The following is a 26,790-nucleotide window of genomic DNA, read 5'->3' as shown; positions in this document are numbered from 1 at the left end:
TTTAACCCAGCCTCATCTCAACTATGAATTAATCAGCTCTTCTATGAATTCCAAGTGTGTAGAAATGCAACTTGCTTCTCGAGAGAACACCACACACAGCAGCACACCTGGGCAGGGTGGGATTTCCAGGAAACACCCCCAGAGGGGGTCCCAAAGGAAAAGGTAGCAAAACTAGGTAGTCAAACATTCTATAAATTACAGGAAAGCTCAGCATTCTGTAGAAATTAACTCGTAAGTGCAGAGCAGCATTTCCCAAGATCCTTGTGCCTCCTGTGGGAGTTTTAACTGTGAAGTGCCACAAGAACATATAAACAATGATTTCCTCATGCCTGTGCTGTCATGAGTGAGGAGCAGCATCCTGCCAGAACAGAAACTTCAATCAATCTGACACTTTCTGTCTTAAATAATAAACCCCACCAGCAGCAATGAAACAACAAACCCATCAGATTTTACAGCTCTGCTAGCACGGTACCTACTCCTGGATGACATCCTCCTCATCCTCGCATCCCAAATGCTCCTCCCTGCAAGCTCTGCGCTGCTGCTGTCCCTCCCAGGATGACTCCAGCCAGTCACTCCTGCTTCTGCAGCTTCAACAGATGCATTCAGGTTTTAAAGCCTGGCTTTTTCTCAGGGATGCTCATTTCCATTCAGACCCACAGGCTCACACGCTTCCTTGCTTCCAGGGGCCCTGGAACCCAACAGCTTGGCAGCTAATCGCCCTGAGGATTCCCAGGAGATGCCCTAATGCAGCAGATCACAGCCACAGAACATTCTCCTGATTCAACCCAACTCCCAGCAGAGTGGGATTTCCCTCCTCACCCTGCCTGGGGAGGGCTGGGGTTTTACGCCGTGCGATCTTCTAACGAGCCACCACTGGCACTAATTAGGCAGGGAACCAAGGATTTAATTAACGCTTGTAACTCGAGTCACAATCGTCTAAATGGCTAATAGTCTAAAGAGGAATTAGATGGTGCCTTACCCCATCTCCAGGCAGCCTTGCAGGGCTCCAGAGCTGGGCAGAAAGGCTGCAGGCTCTGCAGCAGGGCAGGACCAAGGGGTGACCAGAGCCTGGCACCAACCTGGCACCAGCCAAGCTGGAGGGGATGGCACAGGCAGCACCACACACAGGGGATGTTAGCAGCACAAATTCCTGAACTCCAACAGTTTCTGCCAGGCTTTGGGCAGCACAAATTCCCAAAGTCCAACAGGTTCTGCCAGGCTTTGGGCAGCACAAATTCCCAAAGTCCAACAGGTTCTGCCAGGCTTTGGGCAGCACAAATTCCTGAACTGCAACACATTCTGCCAGGCTTTGAGCAGCACAAATTCCCAAACTCCAACACGTTCTGCCAGGAGCTAACACAGCCCTCAGCTCCAGCACCAGCAGCCAGGAACTCTCTGATTTCCTCCTCTCCCATTCACAGCCAATCCCTACAACAGCCCTCAGCCACTTCTTCCACTTCTCCAATCAACACGTTAGGAAAAATTTTCCAACACACAAGCCTGAAGTGCAAAAGTCCCAACCCATTATATATATATATATATAAAAATGTTTATATCTGTATTTATTTATATATTTATGTATAGTTCTATACATTTATTTATATACAGTTATATATATTTATGTATATATATATAGTTATATATCATAGTAGTATATGTATTTTCTTTTATATTGAAATGTTTATATATAGTTCAGGTTTCTTTACAGTTCCACGGAGATAGCTCAGGACCCAGCTCAGAGAATATATTTATAAATATACATATATTCACTATGTATATATTTATATATATATTATATAAATATATATATTTATATATATATCTAGATACAACGTTTATATGTGTGTTTATTTATACATAGTTATATGTATTTACATATAGGTATATATAGTGTACATGTATTTATACAGAGTAGTGTATATATATACATTTATACATAAATATTTGTATGGAGGACAGAGGGTGTTGAGTTCCCTTCTTTCTTATTCTTCTTCCTCTTTCTTTATGGGTTTAGGTGCTATCTTGTAATTGCTTAGAAAAATTGGCATTGTGGGTCTTTAGGGGTCAGTTATTGGGTTAGAAAGGGAAATAATTTACGTGTCACTTCTTAATTGGGTGGCTTAGTTTTTGCTTAGACTTTAAAAGCCCTTGCAGCACGAGGTTGTTGCCATTTTTGTGCTGTTTTCACACCAAGGTCTGGATGCAGACAGCGTGCTGGGGTTTTGGTAAGGTAACAATAAACAGGAGCTGAAGACCAGAAACGTCCAATGTGTGTGTGCTGCTCCTGCCACAGAACTGCCCCAGGAGGGTCGGGGAGCCCCCGGGAGTTGCCCAACTCGGGGTCCACAAACTCACACCCTCCTGGCCCAAAGCTGTGCTCCCCCAGCTCAGGGCTGCTCCATCAGCCAGTGATTTCCAAAGCACGGAGCACAGAATCAGCTGGCTAACACTAAATCCATCGGGTATTCTCGGTGGTAATGAGTCCGTTTTGTTGGAAAATTGTTCAAAAGGTTTCTCAGGCACCGCAGTTTTTCAGAGGCATTTAAAGAGAGCCAGGGGAGAGTACCTGGCTTCTCTTTTCCAGGTAGCTTCAATTTCAAGCTAATTATTAGCTCTTTCTAAAACTGTATTAAACCAGACTCGTTGCTAGCACAGTGAGCCCTTCTCTCCCTTCCCTTGCTCTGGTGAGAAACACCTTTCTCAGACGTTTAAAGGACATCCTCCTCCCCAGCTTAGCAGTTCTGAGAACAAGTCATTAGTTTGGAGGACCCAGCTGCTCTGCTGTGACACCAATGTCCCTGAAAAGTGCCTGCTAAGGGCTAATGAAATTAAACTGGAGCGCATGCCACTCTCTCAAAATAGCGTGAACACGTTCCCTTCTTTGAAGTAGTATTTTTTACAGCACAAATGCTTTTTAAAGCTGCACTGGGAAATATTCCCCCTTTCGTGTGTCACTTCTCTAGTAAATGGTAATTAGGAGTGCTCCAGCAGACTGCCCCCATTGCTTACTGGAGCAGAACATCCAAGCTGATGGCACCACTGCTACGAATTTACTTGGGAGAAAGCTCAACAAAGCACTTGCAAGGTGCTGCTGTAGCTCAGCACTTCCTAAAACCAAAATCCCCCAGTGTAGTTCTCTTTCAATAACCTGCTCTGCTGTAGATGTGTAGCTGAATTGTTACTAATTATTCTACAGAAGGGAAAGTAAAACAAGCAAAAAAAAAAAATCAGTAAGATTTAAAGTTCCACAAGGCTGAACACCAGACAGTGAAGTATATAAACCTTCACCAATGAAATATATAAAACCCTTTCAAGGCATAATTCACACCTCTGGGCATTTTTCCAGAGCAACTCTGGACCAGAACCTGGCTTTAGGGGCCATACCAACATAAAACAACTAAATTTTCCAATTAAAATACATCCTGAAATAATGAGACAACAAAACCAAGTCCAGGGGATCAAACTCCTCTCCCTTCAGATGTCACCTGAAATGCTTTCGTGCAATGAAATGACTCTTAAATATTTAAGCAATGCAAAGCTGCATAGGGCTTGTAAAATGTTTTGTTGCAATTCTTGCCGTTTGGAGATGGACACATACACCCAGCAGAGCATCCCACCAAACTCTTCTGTCTTTCTTCATTTCACTCCAAGCTCTGCTGGTTTTAAATATGAATCAGTGTAAAAAAAAAAAAAGCACCTTTCACCTCAGAGCTGAAAAACTGCATTCCATTTACCATGGAAAACAGATCCTTGGGATAATGCATTCCAAATTCTGGGTTAACACAAAACTTACACTGATTCCAGCTCTGGTTTGCATGTTTTGATACCTTCAACTTCAGTTCATTACGATGTCACTTGTGTTTGCCATGATGCCACCACACTGCAGTGTCAGGAACTAATGAACCAACAATTAAGTACAGATTTCAGGGTAGTAAATGTTATTTCGTCATATGGTAAGATGAAAACATCACTATCTAAAAGCAAACAGGAACTGCTTGAAAATGTTAATTTTTATTGTTCTTTTTGGCACAGCTGAGGGCAGTGCCAAGCTCCTGGGAGAGGATTACTCCCTGGGGAGGCTCAGACAGTTCTGTCATGCAGAACAGGCAGAGCTAGTGATGGAGATGCCCCTTTTTTGTGACCAGTTCCTCCAAAATGTCTCTTTATATTGAGATTCCCAAGCACTTACACAGATGTTATGACCATAACAACCTTTTCTACCTCTGCTGCTGCTCATTACATGCATCCTCCTCCAGGTCCTTCAGCTGCTGCCAGCACCACCCAACACAGCTCTGCTGTCAATACTCATTAGGCACTGAAATGTAAAAGCTGTCCCAGCTCGTGGGTTTAATAGCTTTCCTCACTGCATTTATCCTTATCCAATTTGTAGATTTATTATTAGTCCTAATTATCCATCATGTTGGGTAGATTTGTTTGCTGGACAAAGGCAGCACTGATTACAACCTACATCCCTCCAGGTGCAGCGAGCTGCCCTGAAAAATCTCTAATAAGAAGCCTAAAGGGAAGAAAAAAACACTCCTGTGTTTCACCTCTTTTCTCTAATCAGGATGTAACAACTTCATCCCCTTTCTCTTGACTTATCCCGCTCAATAGCTGCTGTAAATCAGGTTATGTGCTGGTTCAGCACCTCGCAGAGTGAGTCAGAGCTGATCTGCTGCCCAGCAGAGTGACACAGAGCACTCAGCACTGCCACCCCTTCTGCTTGGCCCCATGCTGTACAGGGCTCTGCCAAGCCCACCGTGCCCCACCATGGCATGGCAAAGAGCTGGCAGGATCCTTTCGTTGTGGAGAGTCCCTGGAGAAGCATTGTGAGCCCCAGAACAAACAGCAGGGCACACAGGACAGCCTTGTCAGAGCTGCCTTGTGCCCCAGCTCAGCCCTCCCCAGCCTCCTCCTCACCTCCAGCTGCCCCAGCAATCACATCCAGCGTAACCTTCTGGAAGCCAGCCCCACAAGAACACCTCCCTTTCCATTTGGATATGATGCTCTCCCTTTTCTGCAGCCTGCTGGGTGTGAGGGCTCAGGAAAGCAGTCAAGAACAGGGTCGTGCCCTAAGGATTTTGCTTTCTAATCCTCACAGACAGCACGCCCAAAATGAGGACTCACATTAGATAAGTGTGTAACAGCACTTGGAGAGGTGACAGTCAGTCCTGGTAGCTCTGCCAAAGTCACTGGTACCAATTTGTGGCAGCTCTGGGAAGAACACAAGACCTCAATGATCTTCATTTTAAAAATTGCTGGTTTTTTTTTTATTTTATTTCCTGTATTGATGCTTCTTTTCTTCCGTTCATGCTTTACCAACTGCTAGAGGTAATAGTAATTTTCCTCACTGTACCATCAGCAGCAAGTGTAATTCACCTCTCTTTTGGGAGCCCAGAAATCCAGTGGTAGAAAAGCAGGGCAGTATTTTCCTCCCCCTTCTCTATTCCTTCATCTCTTTTATCAAGATCTTCCCATTTATATTATTGTTGATAACATAAGGCAAACCAGAAACCCCTTCCATGAGAAGAAATCCAAGTCCTGCAGTCAAAGGGCTGAATGGGTGATGCTGACCAGCTGTTTGCATTTCCTGTTTTGCAGGTAGAAAATGCCTGTAAAGACCTACCAGAGGTGACACAGCGGGACAGGAACAAGGCCTACAACCTCTCAGGATGGTTTGGACTGCTCCCAAAACAGTCCTGTGCTCACTGGGGGCAAGAAAGGAGGAGCTGTGTTTATCCACATTAATGCACTACCCTGCACAACCCACCTCACTCCCTGCCACACCATTCATCCATCCTCCTGGACTTCACTGGTGCTCCTGGGCTAATAAATGCACAAATACAGTACCAGCATTCTGAATTAAGAAACAATTTAAGGACATGGATACATTCACACATACAATACCAGGATTCTGAATTAAGACACAGTTTAAGAACACTGATAAATTCATAAATACAATACCAGGATTCAGAATGAAGACACAATTTAAAGACAGGGATAATTTCACAGATACAGTACCAGGGTTCTGAATGAAGACACAATTTAAAGACAGGGATAATTTCACAGTTACAGTACCAGGGTTCTGAATGAAGACACAACTTAAGACAACACTTTCAATTGCTATGATTTGTGGCTATGAGGTCATTTAGACCAGTCTGTCCCTTTTGCCAGAGAAGATTTGTAGCTATTATTTCCCACCCCCCAAGCAATGATCACATGCTGTTTGCTTCAGCTCTGCATGTTGCAATACCTCAATGAATAATATACAAGGAGCAGAAAATAAACAAGCCCGCTGTGCCCGGGGATAACGTGTGGTGTGTTTTTCTTTGGGATGATTAAATATGAGTGCATGTCACAGGATGTAGGGCTCGCTCTGCTGGGAGCCCAAGAGGAGCAGAGCACACAGCTCTCTCCGAGCAGGCAAATGGCCACGGAGAAGGTGAAAGGGGCCCCTGGGCAGGCCCAGCACATGCACTGCTGTTCCCTGGCTGCTCTGCTCTCTGGGCTCTCGTTGCAGACACAGACACTGCACGGGGTCCTGCACCTGCATTTGTGCTGGCACAGAACCACCAATACACCAACTTGTGTCAGACTGTGCATTCCAGATGGATGTTCCCAAAACTACAGCGATCTTCTCTGTCCATAACAGCAAGTCACACAGGCAACTACCAACATCCCACATTCCCACCTCTGTCTCCTGCACCTCTCAGCCAGACTCATTTCTGGGCAAAGAAATACAGCCCCAGATTTCACCAGGCTTGTTTATCTTCAACTCCCTTTTCAGAAAAATAAAGGCAGTGACAAGGACCTTCAGAGAGTGATCCCCACTCCCGTTCACCCAACAAACACCCAGCTCCCTGCCTCTGGATTTCTTCTTTCACCGCTGCTGTTTGTTATGTGCAAAAGTATTCTGTTTCCTACTACTTTGTGTAAAGGGATTTTCAATAGAAGGGAAGTAGCAACATCAGAAAATACTTCTAGCACAGAGGTTTCTCTCAGTAAACAGGTGTCTGGGAGATTATCTCGCCAATTTAACCAAAGCTGCAAACACCACAACGGTTCTGGGATGACTAAAATCCCCCCTTTTTCAAATAAAAGCCTTTTATCTGCCAAGCGACACTTCCTGTTCTAAAGGCTATTCTCCTCGGCGGTTGTCAACTATGTATTAATCTAATTCATATAAGCCTTAGAAATAAATTCTTTCATGTGCAGAATCTTTTGGGAAACTGATTCCCTGAGGCTTTAGAGAGCAATTGTTGCTTATCACCGTGGAAATTTCCACTGAATTTAAAGCCTGGTAACAAGTTAAAAAAAGATACATCAAATTTTTCAGTGATTAACAAGTTTCCCAGTCTTTGTCATCCTCAAAGGATTTTCATCTGATCGGTAGGGAAACGGCTAAAAATGAAAATAAAAGGGAAGTGATCTGACCCAGTAAGGCAGTTCCTCTGTTCCCACTCCTGTCCAAAATAATGGCACTCACTTCTAACAGCCCCTTCCAGGCAGCAGCAATATCAAACACCTTGGGCTTTATTTAAAGGACAAATGTGCTGCCAAAGACAAACACTGCTTAACTGCAAGTGGATAGTTAAACCCTCCCTACAGAGCTCTCCTAACAAAACCACTCTGTGTGTGGGAGAGGCGAGCTCTGCCAGAACACTTACAGAAAAGCAGGTAATTGAAGTTTTTCTACATTCAAACTCCATGCCTGTGCAATAAAAACCCGATTTTAACAGCGCCATAAAGCAGAGAAGTTTTGTGATGCCTCGCTGTCTGTCACGGCGCAGGAATGGCCCTGCCAAAGCAGTGGTTTTTACCTTGCTGCACGCCGTGGGCCTGTGATAAACAGCACGGCAGACACGCTAAAAACCTCCCCGTGACGGGGCGTTCAATCCTCTTCACAGCACGCAAAGAGGAAAATAAGATATTGCAGCAACTAGGAACAACCTTCAGTGGGCATCAGCTTCCAATCAGCCAAGATTCATCCCATGTCCCCAACACCTCTGTGTGTCAATGCGTCAGAAACACGCCCGGCCAACCTCCTTACCTGAGGATGAACTGGTCCACCGTGGAGTTGTTGGCAATGGTCACGTAAACATTCACAACCTCCCCTTGTTTGACGGGCTTGGAGGGCAGCCACACCACCACGTTGCTGTCCAGCCGTAGCTCGGTCAGCTGGGAGGCCTCCTGGCCCCGGTAGAGGCTGACGGAGCCAATCCTGCGCAGGTGGGACACGCTTTCGTCCACGCCGTCCTTCCCGGGCCGGATGGCGTTGCCCTTGCGGCCATCCTCGGCCGTGCACTCGCCCTTCTCGTCCCCGGGCTGCACGGTGTAGTAGAGCTCCACGGGGCTGCCCTCGGGCTGCTCCGCCGGCTTCTTGCGGCCCGTGAGCACGGGCGGGGGGCTGAACCAGGCGGGCAGCAGCTCCAGCTGCGCCACGCAGAGCCCCAGGTCCCCCCCGAGGCGGCAGCTGCCGCGCACCTCGCGCGTCTCGCGGAAGGCGAACACGCGCAGGCAGGGCAGCCGCTCCGCGGGGCTGCGCTCGTCCCAGTCCCTGCCCACCACGTAGAACAGCACCTGCACCCTGGGCTTGCTCAGGTAGATCTTGGGGCTCAGGATGTAGGCCTGCAGCTTCCAGTTGTACGTGAACTTGTTGGCGGAGCCGAAAGAGCTGGAAGTCAGCAGGAGGTCCTGGGGCACGGGTTGCTCCACGGAGAAGGGACCGTAGCTGGCGTTTAACACGGGCGGCCTCTTGGCTTTGTATGGGAAGAACGACTCCACCCTGGACTGCAGACTGGAGTTCCTCATCAAGTCCTGGTTGGCTTCTTTGAGGAAGAAGGATGTCTCGGCGTTGAAGAGCCGATAGCTCACAGGTAGGTACGTTGGTAGTGAAGAAAATCGCTGATTATTGTCCAAGACCCCTCGACACTCTGTCACTAATAAAAGAAAAGGTGAGTTAGACAAAGTCTGCTTATGGACTCAAAGGAACACAGCACAACTTCAGCGGAGCCACCTGGTAAGTTAGGTGCATTATTCCATGCAAAGCACATTCACAGAGTAGCTACGTGTTTAGATACAAATAATTCTTTTCTGCATTACATCTGGAAAAGAAAATGAATCGCAGCATGTCAGGAGAGCCCAATGACCAACAGCCCCAGGGCTGCTAGTCACCAGCCCTGCAGGACCAAAGGGAGCTTTTCTTCTAGGTGCAAAGACACTGCTTTTCCAAGGACTCTTCACTCTCTCTGTCAGGTAACCTTGCTCTTGTATTGTTTCTGGCACTATAGTCTATATCTCTGTGGTAAAATACTGACAACTCCCCAAGTTCTTTAAATGCAGATGGGCATAACAACCCAGAAGTATTTCAAGTACTGATAGGTAAGACGCACACAGAGAGAACCAGCATGTGCTGGCCAATTTCAAATTTCAGCTGAACATCAGATCCCTTTTGACCTAAATGTTTTCCTGTTAACACCGCATTGCTGAAAGGCAAAATGTACTGTCTCAATTAGGGTAGGAAACAGTGGAGAAGAGCTCAAATACACATTGATTATGTCTTACAACCCCTCTCCTTACCTCCTGCTGAAGGCATTGGCCATAGGTACAAAAGGTAAACACACCTAGTGCTGGACTTCTTGAGTATTGAGAAAAGAGTTTGCCCTCAGTTCCAGGGTTCTCAGGGAACCCCACCAGAATCAGGATTTAAGGTTCTGTGTAGGTTCAGCTCTTTGAAGAATAAAAGTAACCACAAGGACAACACAGAACGCAGAGATTCATCTGGAACTCAGGAACACTTGAGGATCCCAAAGCACCCCACAGAAACACTGTCTTACCACCTTGCTCACAAAGGGCAGCAGCCTGGGGATGTCTGCAAGTCACATTTGCTGCCCTGGCATTTCTGGCTGCTAACGTGCTAATTATGCAGTCAAATTTAATTAAATGTTTTCAAGTAATGAATAAACAATCGATACCTGTCATGACACCAAATGGCTGCTGACAGACAACCCCACTGCAGTCCTGTGGAGTGTGCAATGCCAGAGTGCAGGGAAGGGAAGAGCTCTGGGAGGCAGGTGTGAGGTAATTAAGAAAAGGAGGAGACAAATGTAGAGGATGAGGAAATCACAACTCTCACAGGACAGCAGCCTTACATTTGAAATAAGGAATTAAGATGTGTTCACTCATGTTTAATTCATGCACCACCATGGAACTGTTCTCATAACTGAGCAAACTGCCATGAATGGACAGAAATTTAAACAAAACAAAATCAAAAGGTGAAGAAAGGAAAAGAACCAGTGAATTACCAACACCCTCTATGTCAGGCAGAATCACATGTAAAACATAAAGCATCAGTTAAGGCTCCAATCCTTGGCACACGGTTTAATTCTGCTGGAAAAGATTTTACAAATGTCACCTCCTGAGCTGATTGATTTCCCTTACCTGAGCCTGCCAGGCTTCCACCAAAGTGCTCTAACACTGCTAAAAGGAATGAAAGGAAGATCCACCTTGGACCTTGGACATTTCAAGGGAAGAGGAAAACCCAGAGATGTCTTTGGCGTTTCCTCTCAAAGCCCCTTCACCCACCCTGGATGAGCCTGCTGGGATCTGCCTGCAGCCTCTGCCAGAAGCAGCCACTGACACCTGCGGGACAGATGCCAGATGCCAACTGAAACCTGCTTTGCTAGACAAGAATCTCTGGGAGGCCCCTCTGGCTACTGAATTTGCCTCTGGGAGGCCACTCTGGCTACTGAATTTGCCTTGGTGGCTAACAGGAATTGCTTTCTCGGTGTCTGCTCAGCCAGGAGCTTCGTGGTACCAGAGCAGGGCTGTGCTGGGGAGGCACAGAACACCTGCTGAAGAAGGGAGGCATGGACTGGTTCGAGCTCACGAGTTTTCTGAAGGGTTTCCACCACCAGGAATTCTCCAGACATGGCCCCGCTGCTCCTGAGGGAATCCCTGCCTTCGGCAGAGCCACACAAATCAGAAATCGTCTCAGCAGGCTGCAGAGACAAGTGAAGTCCTGTGATTTCAAAGGGCTGTTGGTCAGATTTAAGCTTGAGACTTAGCAGCTGTTTTTGTGCAATTCCCAGGACTTTTGCTGCAGCACATTACCCTCAGACAGACAGTGGGCTCATTTTTGCAGACACTTCATTTATCCTGGGTTAATCACATGCATGAGGTATGCAGGACTTGGCCCAACATTAAGAAAAACAGTCATGAAACTTCTGCCTTAAGAAGCTGAACACAAACAGCAAAACCCATGTGGCCAGACTGACAGCAGAAAGAAAAAAAGCTTCATTTTTTTTTTTTTATTGCAGTCTAAAGATTTCCACCCACTTTCATACCATACATAATGGATTCCTATATTTCTATACTGAAGGCTGTACTTTAGACAATTTATTTAAGCACTTTAAGCCTTTTACTGATCAAACTGGTAGTTTAAATTGTCCATTTTATTTTTAGAATACCAACACCATGCATCAGCAACTGCAGGCCATCACTTAAGGGATTTGTTCTATTCTCTTCATCTCTACCCAATAACTTCCACATCCTGGTATAATTAATTACCAGCATTTCCAGAGAACACTTTTGTATGCTTGATCAGCTCAGTTGCAAAGTTCTTTAATTTATCAGAGAATCTATTTAAACAAGACGCCATGGGTTTTCCTGAGTTTCACACCACAAGTTATTATTTTAAACAACCATTAAGCGGGGTTTACTTTATCTACCTGAAAAAGTATTTTTTTAAAAAGTAGCTCTGCCTGTCAGTGCTTTCAGGTGCTCTGGAATAGATTTTTGCATTTTAAAATGCTTTACACCCCTTTCCATCAGCCAACAGGAGTCACAGCTGCCCAGAGATGATGCCCTGCATGGAAGAGGTTAACAACCATCAAACAAAGCCAGTATTAGCCAAGAACAAAAGTGAAGGCTTACAAGTAATTATTTCTTCTTTGTAACAGCCTGCTGACTTTTTAATCCTTCTTCTGGAATCATATGCCTCTGCAGCACTTCATCTGAACCCAAGCAGGCATCTGCTAAGCACATCACTGGCTCCAGTGTGACAGAGCAGCTCAAATTCCTGCAACCCAGGCAGCTCATGGGATGGGAAACTGACTTCTGAGCTGTATTATTCTTATTATTTCTTGGATTCCAGCATAAGAGGAATTTTCTTTGGGGGTATTTCACATGGAGCTGGAGCCCCGGGTGCTGGATTCACTGGAACAGTCATAAAAGCTTAATATCTTGGAGTTGTTCTTTTATGAGGTTGGTTTGAAGTGACCTCCTTTTGGGCAGGGGATGAAGGGTTTAGCTCCTGGGTGGGAGATTAGTGGCCAGTGGCCACGGATCTTCAGTGCCTGATGCTGGATGAGCCACGGAGCCTTCCAGGCAGCCATCTGCCTGTGCCTGAGCCAGAAGCTTCTGGGCCAGGGAAGTCAGCGAGGAGCAGAAGACATCTGCCCATGCAAAGGAGGAGGGATGTGAGAACCTTCCCTGCACCTTGTCTGGCCCACAGAGGCACATTTATAATTGTCCCTTGCAGGAGACAAGCCAGAGGAAAAGAGCTGAAGAGATTCCTGTGCCTGTGTGTTTTCCTGGAACCCCAGCACAGCTGGAGATCCCACCACGAATTCCCTAACTTTTAAGGCAGGCTCTTCTCCCTCCTTTTTCCTGCAGCTTTAACAATACCTTTCCTCCATTCCTGAACCTAGCTATCATTGAATGCTGCACCATACTGATTTTAATTTTTGTTCCACTTCCATGCCACCAGAGTTTTAAGAAACAAACCCCACCTAGTATTATTCACAGCACCACCATCAGCTAAAGTCCTGCAAATGCTGTAATGGACATCCCTGTTCCTTCCATGGACACCCATTCCCACCTGCCCCTGCACCCAGATGAGCACCTGACACAAACCATGCCCTCCCAAAATCCCCATCCTTAATTCTCTTCTGACTCCATCTTCCACTACAAACCTGTCCTGCTCCTGCAGAGCAAATCACATATTCCAGCTCAGCAACTGCAGAACAGAATGAAACTTGGAGGACTCACTTCAATCAGCACAAATGTTTCCTTCACCTCAAAAATGTCAACAGCTCTGTTTGCTGGTTCATTTTCCCTTAATTTTCTGTGCCAGCACCACATTCAGTCACACTCAGTGACTCCACAGTGTATGAAATCTCTGCAGCAGTGTTTTGCTCAGAACTAGAGCTCAGCAAATACGTTCACTTAGACCTCAGGATGACCTCAGCTGTACTCTCATCCCCTCCAAGTTCCCATTTCTTAACTTACAGAAATAGGAAATTCTGCTGATGGAAAGGCTGAGTGGAATCTTAAACCAAACAAGCTCAGGATATGGAGCAGATTTTGAACCGTGAGGTTGATAAAATACAGCCACAAAGGGAGCAATGGCTCGTCCATGTCTTCACACCCAGACTGGATCCCCCTTACAGGCACGTTTTTCTCTGCACAAGTTACAGGGATAACTGCAGACTCACACTCCCTTCTGGCTTAAAAGCTGAATTCTGTGAGCATTCCAAAACAGCAGCTGTGGCAGGGTAGGGGCAGGAGCCACAGCTCCTCACGTGTGCCCACCAGAGCTGCTCCCCACCCTCTGAGGGACCCTTGGACTAACTGCACACAGGCAATGCCAAGTGTCAAATGCTTATGATGACCAATTTGTGACGCTAAAAATAAACTCTGCAAACAAATCTGGCAAAGAAATCCACAGAGCAAACATTTGAGGGAAATTGCAGCCTATTATCAAATATTCTGTGAGCACCTGGTGAGGGCAATTTTATCAAACAAAATTAATGCTAACAAAATTATTTTAGCTGTTCCTTTTTGAATCCAGAGTTCCCTAAACTGAAGTTGAAGTCCAAGGATAGGTTTGTACCTGCAGGGCTTTGCCGATTAATCTGAAATGGGATATTCTTATTCACATACATGGCAGTCCAGAGGCTGGTAACCAACCAGACATATTTTAAGCCCAGATATAGGCACAGTCTTATTTAGCCTAGATTAGAGCTCAATTAAACCACATTGCAAAGATTGTTGGGAGACCTTATAATCAGTTATTGTGAACAAATTTCCTATTTTATTTCAGTGGGAGACATTAACTTCATTCATTCAGTATATTGTTAAATGAAAAAAGAGACTTCTCTCACATTTTGAGATTATATCGTTAATAAATTTATCCTTTGTACATTACCAGAGATCAAACCCTCACTCAAATCCTACAGACAATCCTGGATTTAGTACAGAAGTGAGCACTTGTCCCATTCTTTGCCAGCAGAGGCAGAACAGTGACATTTCAGAGCTGTCAGAACATGACAAGCACCTAAAGCAAGCACTGAACAGAGGTACTCCAGCAACCTCTGCACTCCTTGAAAACACAAAAACAACAGGATGGTCACCAAAACAAAATGATGGGAACTCCAAGTGGATAAAAAAATATTTGAAACAGAGCATGGCTAGATGCTGGAGCTCACTGCCAGGGAACTCTCCCAGAATGAAAAGGGTGATCAGAACGCTTGCACTGCCCTGCAGCCCATCCAGAGCAGGGTCATTAACCACATGTAAAACTCCTTGGTTTAGTGCATCTATTAGAACCCAGGATTAGACCTCTGCATTCTAAAGCCTTATCCAACATCTGTCAGGTTGTTCCATTTTCCTCAGGATTACCAACACAACAGACACGTGTATAGACCACAAATAGCTGCTTGTGAGGCACAGCCTTTTCACCAACAGGAAAGAGAAGCTTTCAAGTCTATTTTGGAAACACAGAACTCTCAAAAAACTGCACATCAGAAATGCGTTTCCAATATTTTAATACCAGCCTCCAATGGTTTTTTGCAGTTCTGTACACACCACCTCCTTTGGCTGCAAAATACCAAGATATTCTTTTATTCCAGGTCTGTGTTCTCTCTGACCCTCTGTTCACAGAGCTGCATTAGTCAAAGACTGCCTGACATTCAGGGCTGAAATCTATAAATGGTTTTCTCAGACTGGCTGATGACCTTAAGAGTCTGTAAAACAACAGTGTACATGCAAAGGTCAGTGAAGATTTCCGGAATCGCTCCCCATTCCCAGGGCTGCCATTCCCAATTGTCTCCAGTGCCGAGGCCATCTGACCTATTTAAGCCAGTTTGCTGCGTGGAATCAAAGATAAATACCTGGAACTCCAATTCCCACTAATGAAAGCTTTTGTTAAGAGAAAAGGGTTGGAAAACTTCTGCCTGAATACAAACACTATTCAGGTTTTGTGGCTGCAAATGTCAGTGTCCCGCGAGCAGCACATGGTGGGCAAAATGCCACACGCTGGCCTTTCCCTGCAGCCCTGCCCTCCTCATCCTCAGAACCCAGCATTCTGCACCATCCATTGTGTCAGCACTGCCACCACAAAGCACAGAGCACTTCAGCCAGCCCCGTCTGAGAGCTGGAGAGAAGAGGAGGATTTTGGGCACTGGAGTTTATTGCCAGCTCCATCAGAAACATATGGTGGCCACAGGAAAGCTGTGCAGGCCAGGTTCTCCGGCGGTGAAATCAGAGAAGCCATCGTTCAGCTTGACTGACTTGCGAGTCAAAACCACGTTGAGTTCATCACACAAAAGGCCAAGTAAAACTCTGTCTGTCTGGGGGGTTTCTGGTCTTTAAAGCAGGCAAAAGCAGCCCAGTGGCAGTGCCAGAGTGGGGGAAAAGCAGCCAGTGTGGTTGGTGTTCTCTCCCTTCAGCAGGACCTTTGCAGAGACCTGGACTGCTCATCTCCCATGGAAAGCACACAGCTGAGGAACCCTCACTTTCATGGCAGCTCAATCTGTGAAAGACACTTCTCTCTGCAGGGCATGTATCAAATTTAGCCTTACAGGATGGCTCACCAAAGCCTCCACAACATTTTAAAGTTTGGCCAGAATGCCATAATGATTGAAATACACGAATATCACAGTTAGTCGGGTTTGGGTTTTTATTTTTTTTTTTTAAAGTTCTCAAGTGTCATAAAAATGAGAACATGCAAGATGTAAGTTACAAACTTGAACAAGTTCTGGCCTTGGCAATGAATCAATTACTTGTCCTGCCTCTCCTTCTCCAGTTTTTAATAGCTCTGTGCTTTCCACTGCTGTTTAAGTCTCTGTCAGATGCTGATAGGCACTCACTGCTCTGTTTAGACACTGAATTGCTTTGCACAGCTCCTTGTTTAAAGAGAGATTAGGCTCCTAGAGCCTCAATGGGGCAATTTGCTCAGCGCTCTTGACTGCCATGAAAACCAACAAGAACCAAGAGTATCAAAAAGCTCAGACCTGCACAGGATGAAGCTTTCAGCTGCAAAAGCATAGAAGGAGCACACAGAGGACTCAATAAACAAATTACAATGTTCCTCCCCTCACCATCCAGGAAGAAAAAGAGTATTTTTTTTCTTGCAAATAGGTACTAATGAAAAATAAAGCCAGCCAGCAACATGAACAAGAGGACTTTATCTCACATTGCCCCACACTGAGACCCAGCCTCACACAGGTACAGGGGATATCACCCAAAGAGCCAGGCATAACCTGCAGTGAGCAATTCCAAGGCTGAAAAGGAAAAGGGGTTTCTTGCAATCAGGCTTTCCCTGGGGTCTGTAATGCACTTTTAGCACGTTCCTAATGCCAACTCCCTTCTCAGGGCTGGTATTGCCAGGCTCCTGTGCTCTGCTGGGAACAAACCCCTTCAGACCTCCCACCCCACCTCAGTAGCTCAACATCCAGCAGCTGCCATCATTCTTGCCACGGTGCAGACAGGGAATTCGGCAGTGACGCTGAGCTGGCAGGAGCACAGAGAGCAGAGGGGAGCAGGGGCACCGCGGGGGCAGCAGGTGAAGGCACCCAGGTGAGGGCATGCAAGAGCCTCGCTGCTGAGGGACGGACCTGGCACGGCCGGGCAGCAGCTGCTGCCAGGACCACACAGCCCCGTCTGCCAGCGGGAACCAAGAGCCTCAGCCTCCGCTGCCTGCTCTGCTGCAATCTGCAAATTCAGTGGGAAACAGCTAAATCGCAGAGAAGAAAAGACCCTGCAAGTACTGACTTGCATCAGCATTAACTGTTGCAGAATTCCACTCTCGAGAAAGTTTCACTGGATAAATCGATAAAGTTTCATAAAAGACAGGAAAATCATCATGTGCTATACCAGCAAGGACCCAAAAGTATTTTTAATTGCTTCTTGAAAAAAAAAAAAGTTTATTATTTATATGAAAATTTAATTTAAGAGTAAAGCAGCCAATTATCCCTTCTTTACTTTCCCCTTCTCTCCTTCATGGAAGAATTTAGAGCACTAACAGATGCAACGCATGTACACTTTTAATACTTGCATGTATTAAAAGTTGCTTGTATGCAAACTGTGATTTAAACCATGCCAGAATATCTCAATATCCTGGCTACAGCCCTGCTAATCATCTCCATTTCAAAAATGCAATGAGGATTTATGAGAAGATTAATTGAGAAACGAGGCTGAGGGGGTGGGGGACAGCCCTGCCTGTTGGGGAAATGAACTCGGCATCACCTTTAACCTCCAAGTAATTCTTTGTCACAGAGCACAAAGCAACTCATCATTCCAGAAGAGCAGCAGGACAGAAACCAAGCGGAAATTTATCTGGTTAAACACCTTCTTTCCCAGGGATTAATCCAAAGGGATGGCTGGAGCACTGGTGTTCGTGCTCCCACACCTCCAAGGGCTGCTTTTAAAGCACCCTGGCTCTGCTAGGAGAGCAAAGGGATGAGCAGCGACTCCCCAGCCCTCAAATTGTGTCTCTCAAGGGTCCTGTCCTGACCCAAAAGCTTTGTGGGAGCAGCCCAGCTCTCCCTGGCAGCCACAGCCCTGGTGCTGAGGGGCAGGAGCAGGAGGGAAGGGGCTCCCCAAGCCCCAGCTGCAGCCCTCTGGCATCTCCTCTTCCCAGCTTACCCACACCAGGAACGTGAGTGGGGCCAGAAACGACAGGAGAACAAAGTGGTTGTGGTGCTGGCAGTGAGAAGGGGAAAGGCAAAACTACAAAAGGAGAAATGAGATCCAGAGGAGGGAATCTTCCAGAGGAACACAAGCAGATCTGACAGAATGCTAAATCACAGGGAGAAAATGCAGCAGAAGAATGATGAACACGTGGTTTTAATTCTGTTTTTTAAGGCAGAGAAAATGGTTGAGAAGTCACTCTCTAACATCTTTTATTTGCTCTAATAAAATCTTTTATTTGCCTTGCTAAAACCTGCCCAGGAAGGGCCAAACCAAAACACTCCAACAGTGCCATCCCTGAGGAAAGTGTCTGGGAGAACACTTCTGGCAATTCCAGGTCTGGAATTAGGATGCAGAAGCCAATGAGACCAAGTTCTTTTTTCCAAGATGATGATTATATAAAAGGAGTACATTCAGAAGCCAGAGATAAAGGACTGCCTAAGATGAAGACAAGAACCTGGATCCAATTTATGTTCAAAGCAGAGCAACAGTCTGCATCAACTTCAGGGAGGGCAGGAATGCCAGAGGCAAAGCTGGCCTGTGCAGCTCTGAAGGCACAACAGAGTAATTCTGTATTTTCTGAGTGGGTGGAAAGCAGAATCCTACCTTCCTGTTGCTTCTCAAGTGTCCTTAAAGTCATTGGCAAAGACAAATGACAATGATGGATGCCAGTTTGTTATGCTGAGCACCACAAAACTGCACAGAGCAAATGACTTGCACCATCTTTTGAAGAGGTTGAATGTGTCGTGCTCCTAAAGTGCTGCTGTGCTCAAGAATCACTGAGAGCTCCCAGCAAATCAATGCAATAGAGCCCTGCTATACATTTTCTAAGCACTATTTTTATCCTTTCCCAATATAACTTCCAAACCTTCCTCCTCCCCCACGTCCCTGCCACAAATCCCTAATTCACACAGCTAAAAACACACAGTGCCTCCTGCCATTTTTCCAACATGTGCAGTCCTTAACAACAAATTTAATTTCTTCCTTTCTTTGAAGCTCATCTTCATTCAGCCTGGCTCCAAAGGGAAATTAATGAGGGCTCACTGAATATGTTTACATAAGATCTCCTCCAAATTTATGTTATTAAGCATTAGGAGTGTTTTTATCTGCCCTCTGAGGGATGGAGGGCTGATGTGTTTGGCCAGAGATGTCTCAATACAAAGTCTGCTGTCCAGTCACGCTGCTGGCTTTGCTGCCAGCAGCCACAGCAGCTCTGGTGGCAGAGCCTGGGGCAGGGGATGGGTGGCAGCTGGATAAAAGCTGATTTCACCTCTGGGCTCCACTGGCAGCGAGGTGCTGGCACACCAAGGCATGCTCAGGGCTGAGGAGGCTGTAGGACCTGGCTGTCCCCATTGTCACCTGGCTGGACTCCATGCCCAGGGCCAGGCAGGAGCTGTGACACTGCTGTGGTGACAAACCCCCTGCCCAATGTGATCCCACTGTGATCCCACGGAGCCAAGCTGCTCATCCCCAGCAGCCCTTCTTAGGAAAAGAAAGGCTTCTCTTTCTGCAGGAATTCTCTCTGCTGCAGGAATTCCATCACTAATGTGAATCTCAGCTCCTGGTGGGCTCCACAACCACATCTTGGTCTGTGATATTCAATAGAGGCTTTGGAGTTAGAAAAAAAAAATCTTTCTGCTTGTTCATATTAATATAAAAGGAATAACACAGTTCTTTGTGTAACAGCAGTAGTGGGTACCATCACAAGGAAACATGCTGCATGCACAAGCACAGGTAAAACATGTATTTGTGCCTACACTCACAAGCACAGCTCATTTCTGCAGGATAAACTGTAAATCCAAGTCCTGAACTGCCTCTCGGCCTCACTGGCCACATCTGAGCAAGGCAAGGACACCTGGCTGCAGTAAAGCCTGTGCTCTAGCATGGCTATTGCATCCAGACAATGATTTCTGCAGTGATTAAAGCTGCCTGTGCTTCTGGGCAGGCAGGAACAAAGGAAACCCTTCTGCTGGAAGAGGGGTTCCAGAAAATCCACGGCTCTCTCCACTCCTGCAGTTCATTAGCTAACAAAGCAATGACTCCAATTCATGACAAGAAAAGGAACCTGACCATCCTGACCAGCTTCCAAGGCCTCTCCTGCAGCTCCTCTTGGCTCATGGTCTCCCCAGGTAACCCTTGCCAGCTAAGGCAGAGTGCTACAAAGACATTACATCATCCAATTCAATAATCAAAACGTTCACAGGGATCATTTTTCCTTCAATAAAGAAATAAAAAGCTAATGCCACCCTGAATTCCCAAAGTACTGTATTAGCACTCTTGTCAGCTGGAGGGCTTTTGGACTGCTATAAATGTATTTTTTTCCCCTTTGCAAGTGCATTTAAACCTGTCTGCATTTCAGTTTGCTGAAGCTGTTGAGCCAAGTATGAAGTCCATTCACAGCCAGCTGTAATGAACATCACAGGCTGGAACCCAAGCAGGCAGTGGTGCCTGTTTGCTGGAGACTCATTCAAAAAACCAAAGAGAACAAGAGTAGTTTTAGAGATGCTGTAAATGCCGAGCTGCTTGCTCTGCAAACTAATGCAGAGTCTTGTTCTGTGTGCAGACAAGGCCTCCAAGTGAGGGGGGTGTGGGAGGGAAACCTTGTTTGCACCAGGCTCCTCTGAGCTAACAACTTACACGGGAGGTTTTACTTTAAAGGCAGTATCATGCATTGATTTAGAAGACAGATAGCAGTATCTTCCACCCTTGCTGGACGCAGAGCAGACTGTGGAAAGCTCTGACCTCTGGGCTGCCTGGTAAAGAGCAGAACACATCTCTTCTTGGTATAAATTTAAAGGGAGGACCTACAATATGGAGAAATCTTCAAAGGCCAGTCAGGTTTCCAGTCCAACAACCCTGCCAAGTGTTCCTTTAATCCTTTATTTACCAGTAAATCTGCCTCTCTGTTCAGCAGGCTTTTACTGGGATTGGGTTTCAGCCTGCAACCCAAAGGCTGTAAGCATATGCTCTGTAGCCCTAATGAGAAACTCAATCTATTAATGAGCAGACCTTCTCCACAGGACCAGGTCTTGGCAACATGAGTCAGTTCCTGAACTTTCACCTCCTGCTTGGCAGCACACCAGACTAACTCCACATCTCTCAGCTGGCTTACATTATCAGCTCATTATTAACATACATCAGGGCCAGATCTCTTTTACATGCACCCAGCAAACAGGAAACTACACAAGGGGAGGGCTCCTCATTTTTGTCTGACTCTGGAGCTCATAAAAACAACTAATTAGAAGCAGCTCCAGCAGAGGCACTCTGCAGATCACACATTCCCTCTGAACCCCAGTCCTGACTCGGGATGAACACCCTGGGCAGCCCCAGCACCTCGCAGCCCTCGCCCTGGGTGAGACAGAGGTGTGCTGCTCTCCTCGTTTTGGAGTCAGGAGACCGTCACTCAGACGGAACAAAACGTGTCCAGCATCTCATCCAACTCCTGCCATCAGCTGCCCTGCAGCAGGGAGAGCACTGGGAGCCCTTTGCAGCCCTTTCAAAGCACACTGCTGTGTACTTCAGCTCTGCATGCCTGCCTGGGCTCTTTGAAGTGGCCTGCGAGCCCCCAGCAGTGTACACAGCATTTTGGGAAAGCTTCCCAGGCCATCTCTTGTTGGGGGAGATAAAATAGGAAAGCCTTATAAATATGATTGCCTGGCAAAGGATTTAGAAAATACAGAGACTGAGATGGTAACAAGTTGTGACATACCAAACCTTAGTTACTGCACAAGTAGAAGACAATAGTACAGCCAGGATGAAGACAATCCCCCTTCTGGTTGAACAATGCCCTTACCTACAGGTAGGTCCAAGGGTCAAATGGACTGTTCGATCTCACCCCAATGTGTGCTTCATCCCACACGTGTAACCCTCCCGTGAAGCATCAGGAGTCTGTGACCCCACTGCCCCAAGTCTTGTTCCAGCCCACCTCGAAGCCCCTGACAAGGAGTCCCTGAGGAGCCAGACGCCCTCTTGGAACTCCCACTCTCTCTTGGAGCATCCTCTCCCTCTTGGGATCCTCTCCCATCTCCCTCTACCCCTTGCCTCTCCCTGCCTCGGGTCAGTCTGGTGACTCCAAGCAGGGCCTTCCACCCTCTCTAATAAACCAGATATTCTAAGAGCAGCCTTCAGAGATCTCTGGTCTCCATCCATCCCAACTGTCCTGGAGCCCAGCATCCTTGCAATCTCTCATGGCCTGAGCCCTCGTGGAGCTCAGGAGAGCCTCCCTGGCACAGTGAGCCCTGTCCTCGATGACACACCACCATTTGTCATGCAGTGTGTCACTTGATTTCCCTCCTTACACCACCAGGATTTACTTCTGCCCTCCAGTGCTCCCTCCTCAGCTGTCGTGCTTCAGCTCAGAAAACTTAGCAAACAAAGAAGCCCCAAGCCATCTCTGCTCCAGATGCCTGGGTCAGATCCAGTCCAGGCAGGCAGCAAGTGCAAGCTGCACCAGCCTGGTCACTGCTCCCATCTCATCCCAGCACAGGCAGTGCCCAGGTCAGCAAACAGATGGAGACACTCGAGGAGCAAGAAAGGCCAGCAGAGGCTCTGCTCAGGGTGGCTGTGAGGGATGTGCCCAAGCTGAAGCTGTCACACAGCATTCTGTGCCTGCCCTCAGCCCAGCTTCAGGTACACACATCCTCCTGATGCTGAAAACTCACACCCACTCTGAAACACCCTTTCAAGCAAACCAGACTTCACACGAATCAGTACAAAATCTGGCAAAATCTCAGAGCCTACACAAGCTCCTGATTTTCCTTGGCTGCTCAAAAGGTAGCCATTTATATTCCTTTTTGTAAAAAAAAAAAAAAAATTAGCTGTGGTTAGAATTACTTTTCAGAGCTGATCTCATTTCATAACTCACCTCCTATTCAGACGGAATTTATGCACAGATGCTCGGAGCCAAAAATCTGTTCTGATTTACTCCACAGCAGAACAGGTAAAGAGCAAATCTATCCCAGCCAGGTCGGTGCCTCCCTCCTCCAGCCTCCCCCCACACAGCAGCAACCACGAGGAACCCATAGTGCCAAAAGTCCTGCTGCTCCCAAGGGGGAACTAAAGCCAAAATATTCCAACAGGACCAAGATCCTTCAAATGCAAAAGAGCTGGACATAGATTTTAAACCATTTTAAATGTACTGTCTTTCCCCAAAGTGCAGGTCACAAACCTGCAGAGATCAAGAGCTAAGGGATGCTTTGTGGAAGCAGTGGTGAGAAGAAAAACCAGAGTATTTCAGATCAACTGGTCAAGAATAAACCATGCAACTGCTCACTGTAGTTATGCCAAGATGATAAAACTGAGTTCAGATGAAGGCTTGCTACCCAAAATAAGGTAATCCCACAATAGAGGCACCATATCTGTCATTCCCCTAGGGATGCTGGGTTACCTTAGGCCACTCATTTCTAAATAGGCAGAAGCTAAAATAAAATAACTAAAAGTTCTTTTGCAGAAAGAAATTACTTAAAGCCTGGGGCTTTAACTAGTGCTCAAAAATGCCTTGGGGTATTTCAAAGGGTGATTATATAATAGTGGTACTATTCAAATTATAAAACCAAAGTATATTAAGGTATATCAACACATTCAAGCAAAGGAAAAATGTTTATTTAAATGTATTTTCATTATTTGTTCACATAGCTCCACATAGGAGCTATGGTACAGGTGCGGGAAGAGGAGACAAAATTTTCTTAAATATTTGATACCAGTCTAATTGAAAAGAAGTGACAAATTTCATTCTCAGCAATATTTACAGAAGAAAAAGAAAGTCCAATTCATCTTAAAAATAAGGGTGTGACACCAACTCAGTCACAGCAATGGACTTACTCCTTCTGGCTTTCTTGGGACTGACTGAAAATCTGGGCAGGATAAATTAAATTTTCCAAGATATAAAGCTACATGTTCTTATCACAGAAAAGAATCTGGATTCCAGCAGCAATTCAAATGCTTTCCTCAAGTATGCAGATATAACTCCTGCCCCCTTGGCAGGCCCCAGCAGCTGAGGACTGAACCAGCCTCTTAAACTGAAATACCTGCACGGGCAACCTGATTGGTGATGCTCAGGTCTCAGTAGAATTAGCCCCATTAAGAAACAAAGCACAGTCTGGTGCCTACATATGGATTTAGCAATTTCCCTTTATGTTAGCCAATTAGAAAACACTGGCTCTTTTCCTTTCCCAAATGCTTTCAAATTAATGAGAGAAAGAAAAAAATCAAAACACATAGCAAAGGCTGAACAAAGATTGGTATTTGATAGAATTTGCATGTAAATCCTCCAAGATTCAATTTTAAGTAGAAACAAACAAGCAAAATATTTACTGCTTAGCATTTCACAACTACACCAACCTTATCTTGCTTTAGAGGCACTGACAGGGCTGCTGGTGTGTCGGAACTCCAAATGTCCCTCAGACATTTTTGGAGGTTCCAGGCCCAGGTCAGAAGCATTTGAGACCCTGGCAGGCAGCTGAAAACAGCTGGGATTTTGGGTTTGAGCCATGGAATGATTTACCAACCATTGAAGGAAGAACAAGAAGTCACAAAAGTTTCGATATTAGAGTAGAAGTAGTCACAAAGTAGAGGGAAGAGTTTGTGAGTGCTGTACAGGGGGGTTTTGGTTTTGTACATGGGGGTCAGAGGTTTTAAGATGGATTTGGGATTTGGGCCTGCCCTGTCCTCCCTCTTTCCTCTTCCTTACCTCCATGTTCTTGGTGATGTTGGCACTCACAGATTGGTTTAGAGTAGAAAGGCACCATTTAATATAGGTAATAGGCAGTGGGGAAAAAATATAAATATGTAACACAATGTACCATATAAAAGATAGAAAATCACCATTTAATATAGGTAATAGGCACTGGGGACAAACTGTAAACATGTAACACGTAATGTACCATATAAAAGACAGAAAATCACCATTTAATATAGGTAATAGGCATTGGGGAAAAACTGCACACATGTAACATGTAATGTACCATATAAAAGATAGAAAAGCACCATTTAATATAGGTAATAGGCATTGGGGAAAACTGTACCCATGTAACACGTAATGTCCCATATAAAAGAGAGCAGCAGCCCTGGGTGGGAGAGAAGAAGCAGTCGGGGTCAGAGAGGATGTCAGGGTGTGTGTGTGCCTCTGCCTGAGCTCTGAGCAAACCACAGCAGCCCAAGGAGAAAATCTTTTAGATAACTTGCAATAAACTGCCTTGAGACCAACACCAGAGACTGCTGAGCCTTTCTTGGGAAGCTCAGGCTGGAGGAGAGACTTTTCCAGCACACGGAGCCACCCTGACCCAGGGTGAGCTCTGGCACTGGTGGTGTTGGCAGTCCCAAGGCTGTGAGCAGAGCTGTTTACGGGATGAAGCACCAGACAATTACTGAATTATCTGCCCCAGGAGCAAAGCCCAGCAGGGCAGGGGGGGCCGAGTCCCAGCTGTGCTGCTCTGCCCAGCCCATCCCACCCTGTCGGAATCTGAGCTATTGATGATTCTGAGATTGTAAAAGTCTCTGTCTGTCAGCCCCCTGCCAAAGCAGAAGCCATAATTGGTCTGTGCTGTTTCCAGGTTGTTTATTCTGTTGATCTCTCACATGTTCTGCTGCCCTGCCCAGCTCTGTCCTGCAGGGCAGCGTGTGGGGCTCTGCCCTCAGTGGGATGTGACAAACATTCAATACCAGAAACTCCCTGGGCTGCATTTACAAGAACGTGCCAATATCTGTCACCTACGTTGGACAGTGTGTCCCCAGCCTGAACCAACAGAAAAATGCCAACACCACAGTGACACATGGAGGGCATGAAGGAGGAGAAAAAGGACAAGGCACACCCAATTTCCTCCAGCTTGTCCCCTTTGGACCCCTCATCTAGAATCCTAAATTTTTACTTTTGCACCCGCACCACACTTAATTATTACTGATATCAACCACTCAGAGCTGGTAATTCATCCTGTGAGATTGAAAACTCTTTTCCATGGGCAGAGATCACAGCCAGTGTCTCTGGGGGCTCTGTCCAGGGGGGTTCCTGACCCCTGCCAGGGCAGCCAGAGGGATGCCCTGGGTTTCCACACCACCCTTCCCCTCTCTCCACAAACCCACCCTGACTGCTCCAGCCTGCTCCTGGCTCCTCCAGCACTGATGGAAATTGCAGACCTCCAGCAGGTTTCTGTTTTCTGGGAGTTCCTTCCAGCCTCAGCCAGAACTGGTTCATCCTCCCTGGCCACCCCATCCCTCAAAAGCCTGGCTCCTGTCAGTGTCCATGCTCAGGAACAGACCCACCAAACACCTACTGGCAAATATCTCTGCTGGAGATGTTTCAATTTGACGTGGGCTAGAAATATTTCCTAGGAGCTTTAGCTTCATTTCCTTTCAGAGAAACACCTCTCCCCATTTTCCTTCAAGCTTATATATTGAATTACTATATCTCCTTAAGCAGCAAAAAGCAATAACTTCACCAGATCCAGGAAATATTAGTGGCATTATTAATGTAAATAAAGGATTTTTCATAGCATTTTTAAAGTTATTACTGCAAGAGCATAAATAAACCTCACAGATGGAATATTAGTATTTTATGTTGGTGGGAATCAGTTCTATGATAGTCAAGTAGGGAATTTCTTGGGCACATTTAATTCCCATAGCCACCAAATAACCACATGAACAACTTCGTCCTGTTAAATCTCCTTCTATTTTGCATTTTCCATTCATTTCCTTCCAGCTTCAACACTGTCCCCTACTCAAAAAGCTTCAGCTGAACCATAACGAGCCTCACAATAAAGCACCTCAAGAACTAAAGAAGACAAACGTCCTTTTGGTTTTTAAAGCTGCATTTCTCATTAGAAA

The 26,790-nt window shown here is 46.1% G+C and overlaps 1 protein-coding gene across 1 annotated transcript in view; it reads right to left on the bottom strand.

Annotated features, from left to right (window-relative positions):
- The window catches only part of TMEM132C (transmembrane protein 132C), a 183,270-nt gene that overhangs the window by 119,812 nt on the left and 36,668 nt on the right, over positions 1-26,790 (bottom strand). Inside the window, exon 2 of the mRNA XM_077787270.1 lies at positions 8,051-8,939. Coding sequence (XP_077643396.1) covers positions 8,051-8,939 — 889 coding nt within the window. The remainder of the gene's footprint in view (positions 1-8,050; positions 8,940-26,790) is intronic.

Source organism: Lonchura striata, chromosome 18 (genome assembly GCF_046129695.1).
Source record: "Lonchura striata isolate bLonStr1 chromosome 18, bLonStr1.mat, whole genome shotgun sequence".
Classification (NCBI taxonomy): domain Eukaryota; kingdom Metazoa; phylum Chordata; class Aves; order Passeriformes; family Estrildidae; genus Lonchura; species Lonchura striata.
Note: the sequence above shows the minus strand (reverse complement) of the source record. Positions and strands in the feature narration are given on the sequence as shown.